Genomic DNA, 6,144 nt, shown 5'->3' on the forward strand with positions numbered 1-6,144 from the left:
TTTTATAGTTTAATTTAAACCCTTTCTTCAAATTGTTATCTTTTTCATTCTTATAAACTGTTCTCAGATTATTAAATTCAGCCCTCTTCAAAGATTCTACATTACAGGTTTCAGTTTTGGATGGAAACTCAGGAAACACGAAAGTCTTACACTGGTCCTTCTGGTTTATCCAATTGTTTCTAATATTCTTTAGTATATGAACAGTGTCATACATATAGTGGATTGGGTGGTCAATATTTGGGGCGAACAAAGTGTATTCATCTGAATCTTCAGCTAATGTTGAAAACATATTCTGATTGATTTTGTTATTGTCAGAAATAACACATAGCACTAAAATTGCATTCTTCTAACATACATATAATTCGTTTAGTAATATCGGCCATTTGTGATCCTGAGATTGTGTTTACTGGATGTAAAGAGACTACATGTTCAAAGGAAGAGAATGCGGAAGATACCAAGTAAGTTGAAACAGTATTAGCTTCTGTAAGATCATCATGATTTTGTGTAAAATCAGTTATTTTTCCAGGCCTGTAGTCTATTCCCTCATGAACATATATTTCGTCCGAGGAGCTCAGCGCAAGAGTGGTCTAACCCACATTTTGTTAGTTTTGAGAAAATTAAACCTAAAGTTGAGAAAGTCTGGTTTTTCATGGTAAAGAGAAAACTTTTCTGTACTTGGTCAGGTTGTTAACAAGTAATCTCTTTATCATGTGAGAAACATATTTTTGTCATTTTCGTTAGATAAGGTGCTGAAATAGATGTAGAATGATTCCTGAAACCTCTGTATGTCGGGTTAGACCAGTTTTGCACCGAAGTGCTGCACTTGTCAGGTGTTTGTGTGCAAGAATGGTCTATCCCAAATTAATACCGTGAAGGCTAAAAAGGGTACTATTTACCAATGTATATTGCATCTGTTATGAACGTAGGAGGAAATACGGCAATATCGCTGAGGAGGGTGCATTTGGGGCGGCGGACAAACTGATAACGTACTATAAAAGTATATGAAGCTATTGTACACTTTTTGTACTGAAGCTTTTGGTGGTAGTGCCCCCCCCTCCCACACCCCACATCTCCGCGTATGTATATCAAAGTTGTGAATAACTTACGACCATATTATAATGAAGAGTATGAATAACATTTTTTTATAGTTGCCATTTGTCCCGTATTATACGGGATGTCCCATTATTCACGCGAAAATACACAAGAAATACGGAACATCTACTCCCAAAACACACTATGCTTATAAGAATAACTCGCTTACTGCTACTACTACTAAATTTTATTGACAACACAGCAAACTCCGCATTATTACAGCACTTTTGTCCTATTTTTACAACAGTTATCTAGTTATGTTATTTAATCATTGTTTTACAAGTACTTCTGTCCCAGTATAAGCAGCATTCTTAGAAACATAAGAAAAAATGCTATCTTGCAGCTAAAGGCAAACATAAAGTCATTTTTAGATTACTTTCAAGATCAATACCATTAATACACACCAGTCTGCTAGATTTTAGACTGTTACGCAATATTTAGTTTTAGACATAGTCGTGAAACTCAAATATTGCCTCTTCCTCATCGCTACAATCGTGTGAGTTGTCGGATATCAAGTTCTCATAGAAAGTGTGATACATTGGTGGAACGTACTGCAGTAGAGCTTTAATATCATTCAATTTGCTAGCTTTTATTGGTTTTTGGTTCTCGTACTTTTGAGGCAAACCTATTGCATGCAGTTCGAGTGTGTGTTTTTCACGGCGAACTTTACCCTTAACAACATTTATCACACTAAAATCCTCTACATCACTATATGAATATTTAACAAAATATTTCCATGGATGCTCACATATTACTTTTAACACTGCAACGCGAGAAAACCGAACTGGGTGCTTGCTTTCAGTAACCTTTCTGTTACACACTTTAGCAAGCAAAGGCTTCGCTGTAACAAAATCACTCTGCTGCATTTCCGTAACATGAAATGGTTTCCGTGATGTTTTTGATTGTTTTATAACATCAGCCCACTCACTTGGTGTAAACACGTACTTCTGTAGACGCTTTTTCTTTTCAATAAGACCAAAGTCCCTGTCACAAGGTAGGTAGCTATGGCCAGAAACAAGATATTTATGTTCAACTGTTTTGACACATTGTTTATGTATAAGCTGTAACCAAAATGCCACTAACGAAATGTTTTTATTCTGTCCAAAGCAATTGTCAGAATAGACGATTAGTCTGTCCACATTATGTAGGGTTTCATTAAATTGTGTATATTTAAGTAGACATGATATCACTTCATCTGCCCCACGACCTGCGATGTTTTCTGGCCAAACAAACATATACGCATCTTCGGTAGTGCAATCATGTACACAGAAGTTATATGTCCACAACTGTCGTTTATAAAACACTTCCCCTGTGTGAATATATGGTGTTGGCAATGCCTGTTGCATGTCAAACGCAATCAATTTAATATTGCTACCATCTTTCTTTGATTCCTCAATATCGCATTTTAACTCATGGTATGCCTTTTCAGCTTTACTTTGGTGCAGGTCAAGTTGGCACTGGAGAGCTTGTTTGTCCTTATCATCAGCTGACTGTATTTTCACCTTCAGTAGGTCACAAACTTTGCATGTGTCACTCGCAGGCTTGCAAAAACTTAGGTTAAACTGTGTATTAAATATTTCCCGGTATATATACTCACTCACAACACTTTCCCCATTATGTTCCCTCTTCAACCAATCAACATAAAGTTTGTACATAGTTGCAATGTTCAGACCTTCAGATAGAAATGCTTTGTGTGGTGTTTTCTGTCGTGAATAATGACTGGCACGTTTCGGAAAGCTACCTATATGTTCTTTCACAAAGTCTATCTGAGCCTGCGACGTTTTGTTAGGCCTCGCAGTATGTTTACCCCTGTTATCATGCTTAGGTACACCTTCAGTTTGTTTCATTTTCACAGCACGAGAAAGTCTACCATTACTAATGCCTAACAAAGAAATAAATGCTTCCTTGCACACATTTTTATCACTACCACCAACACGCACACAATACTCACGTGTATACTGACGTCTGCTCTTGTCTTTGTCTACCATACCTTTTCTTCACAGACTTAACTTTAACACAACCATTTATGAACGCATTTTGCATACTAAAGTCAGCAAGACTCCAAAAGTTTTGAAACAATGTTTTACGAGCACTTTCACCAATACTTTCGTAACATTTTTTCACACAGCTGCATGGGGGACCAGGTTGACGGGCAGGTATTTTCTTTCCTGTGCTACTTGTATATTCCTGTCCACTGTTTCTTTTGTTCTTTTTTACATTCCTTGACCATTGTTGTTCATTTCGTTTTCTCTTTTTGCCACGATATTGTTCTTCTTTAGACATACCAACTTCAAGATTGGGACTTTCTATGTCCACAGACTGTCTATTGTCCGCCATATTGTTTGTTTTGACATGTGACCATTCTTTCTCTCCTGATTGGCTGAATTGGGTTAGACCACTGTTGCACTCAGCTATTTATACAATTTACTTAGGGCAAAAAATCACAAAACTTGTACGCATTAAAATTATCACATTTTGGTCTAACCAATATCATGCCTAGGTAGTCTTTCATGTGAACAACAGATTGCACTTCAATACAGAAATTCGTGGTAGAGAGGGTTAGACCACTCTTGCACTGAGCTCCTCTGTAAAATAACCCATCTTTCTAGTTCCGTTAATGTTTTCCCGATAGTCTTCATGAAATGCTTGATCTTGCTTTTGGAATTTGGAGAAACGTACAATGACGCTGTGAGGTTTGCAAATATTTAGGATGCGGAAATGTTAGAAGTTTGTTTGCTCTTAAAGCTTCATAACACTTTCTAGATTGCATGTAAATTATGAAAGCTGTGAGAATCGTGCGAGGTGAGTAGTTTTTCTTTGAAGTGAAAAGCAAGAAAATTTGTTCCGATAAAAATTCTAATCGTTCGGCTAGTTTTATCGTCTTTTAATAAAGTGTCTTTTAAGTTTTGAATCTTGGATTTTAAACCTTTTACCACTAATTCTATAGAAGGGAGTTCACTTTTCTCAAGGAAATTATTCATTATTTGCTTCAAAGAACTTTATTTCTTAAGCAACAACTCCGATCCAAGAATACCACCTAATTCTTGATAACTAATTGGATTATCACTCAAATATGCAAAAACCTTTAAATTCCTTTCTATGTTTAAATAAAACTCAACTGTCATAGAAATAAAATTTACAGTGTACACAACAAGTTTATCATTAAAGATTTTTTACCCAACAGCCCTACTTTCGTACTGCAGTTTGACAGCTTGTCACCAATTCCCTCCACTAATTGTTCGTAAGTTAATATTGTATCTTCTATTGTTTGTTTTCTTAAGACCTCGTTTTCAGCTAATTGTTCTCCTGTTTCAATTTCTAAAGCTCTGTCATCGGGAACTTTTTCTTTTTAACACTAGAAGGACCAAAATTTTTACCTCCCTAGAAGTACCGAACCATCATTTTGACGGCTATTTAATTGCAGGAAATGTTTATAATTTTTCTTTATATTTCTCTTATTTTAGCTTTAATTTAATCTGTTTAATCGACTAGCTCAGGTTTTATGTAAGTTTTTTTTTCGTAATAATTATAATACAGGGTGATCCACTAAACTCGTCAATATGTTAAATATAATATTAATATCGGAAGTTCGCCCACAGGACAGTGACATGAAAAATTAAAATAAAGGAATAATACGTACATTCCTACGTATGAAATCCTTTTTTACTAGTGACGTGATCACCCTACCTGCCCTGTTGGCATTGGCTGGGCTATTTTCCTTTAGCACAGACCCTGTGTATAATACAGCAAAATAATTATTTTTATTTCAAACTTTTTATTACATGAAAGTAAATGTGCATTTTCAATATAATTTATTTCAACTTGTATACACTGAACTCAAGACGGCAACACTTTTCTCGGTCTTACAGTTGTGCACTGTGAGTTTATTTTCTGAATAATATCCATAGACATTTGTAGTGAACATATCCTTTTCTTTCTGATTCAAGCACATTTTGGGGAGTTCTCTTCTATTTGGACGCATTCTACCAATAAAGGTCATCTGTTTCTTTTTCAAAAATTCGGCTAATTTTTAACTTGTAAGAAAAATTATCGCAAGTAACATTCAGTCCTCCGTTGAGAAAAGGATTCATCTTCTTCAGAACAATATATTCGCCTAACTGTAAGTCCCGACGTCATTCTTAGTCGTTTCCCAGGTAGAAAATGTCTTTTAGTTCATATCGTGACTTTACAACTGCAAGACAATTCTCTACTGTTGAATCCAAATTTGTCAGGCTTGTTTGGCGTATATTATATGTATTTGCATCTCATCTTAGTAGAGAATAACTGTTCATCCACACAAACACTGCCGTGGGTTTTACAGTGCCTGATACAATTCTCAATGAATAAGTTCTACACAGATCATGCGAAAGCAAGCTTGTTTGCTTTCAGCACTGAAGAGCTATGGTACTTTTCATCAAATCGAAGATACTTCATTATTTCAAGAAATATCTTTCTTTCCATAGTGATATTTCTGTAAATCACTGGTTCACAGCTTACGTTTTATATTTCCTGTACGGGTATGTCTGAAGCTAAACGAACTTTCAATATTGCTAGAAATGAAACGGGTCCTGTAATTGACAGTGGCCAAAGAGAATCTTGATGCTGTTTGAGCTTCAATAACGGTGCACTTCAGAATGTTCCTCAGCATTGTCTCGTCTATGAACAAGCGAAAAGCACTACCAAAATCATCATCTTCAATATGGTTGTAACGCATAATATAACAAACAGGTTTTTCACGAAGGATGTCGTGTTGAGGCAGTACACCCAGCATTGTTCAGTCTGTCCACTTTACTTCAAGGTGTCCCATTACCTGCTATAAAGATATTTGATCTATTACTTCTGGAAACTTCTGTATCTGTCTCCTTCCTCTTATAAGAAGAAGTAGCTTCAAACACTTCATTCTCGCTACTACTGCTGTTTTCATCGAAGTAATCTCCCTGTTGTTCTTCCAAGCGAAATTCATTTTCACTCTAATCTTAGAAAGCACGTAACATATTATCAGGTATCATGTTGCTTTTGTAATTATTCATATGTACACTCATGTCCAAAATG

The 6,144-nt window shown here is 35.8% G+C and overlaps 1 protein-coding gene across 1 annotated transcript; it reads right to left on the reverse strand.

The window, feature by feature from the left end:
• Positions 1 to 570: 570 nt before the first annotated feature.
• On the reverse strand, positions 571 to 3,055 carry LOC145669221 (uncharacterized). Its single transcript, XM_081737551.1, has one exon. It carries the CDS (start codon positions 2,937 to 2,939, stop codon positions 1,536 to 1,538), a length of 1,404 nt encoding a protein of 467 aa, XP_081593677.1. The 5' UTR covers positions 2,940 to 3,055; the 3' UTR covers positions 571 to 1,535.
• Positions 3,056 to 6,144: the final 3,089 nt, after the last annotated feature.

This window comes from Thermobia domestica, chromosome 13 (assembly GCF_964235325.1).
Source record: "Thermobia domestica chromosome 13, izTheDome1.hap1.1, whole genome shotgun sequence".
Lineage (NCBI taxonomy): Eukaryota > Metazoa > Arthropoda > Insecta > Zygentoma > Lepismatidae > Thermobia > Thermobia domestica.

Coding starts and splice junctions, on each gene's coding strand:
- LOC145669221 (XM_081737551.1), bottom strand. CDS start 2,939: ATGAAACAAACTGAAGGTGTACCTAAGCATGATAACAGGGGTAAACAT.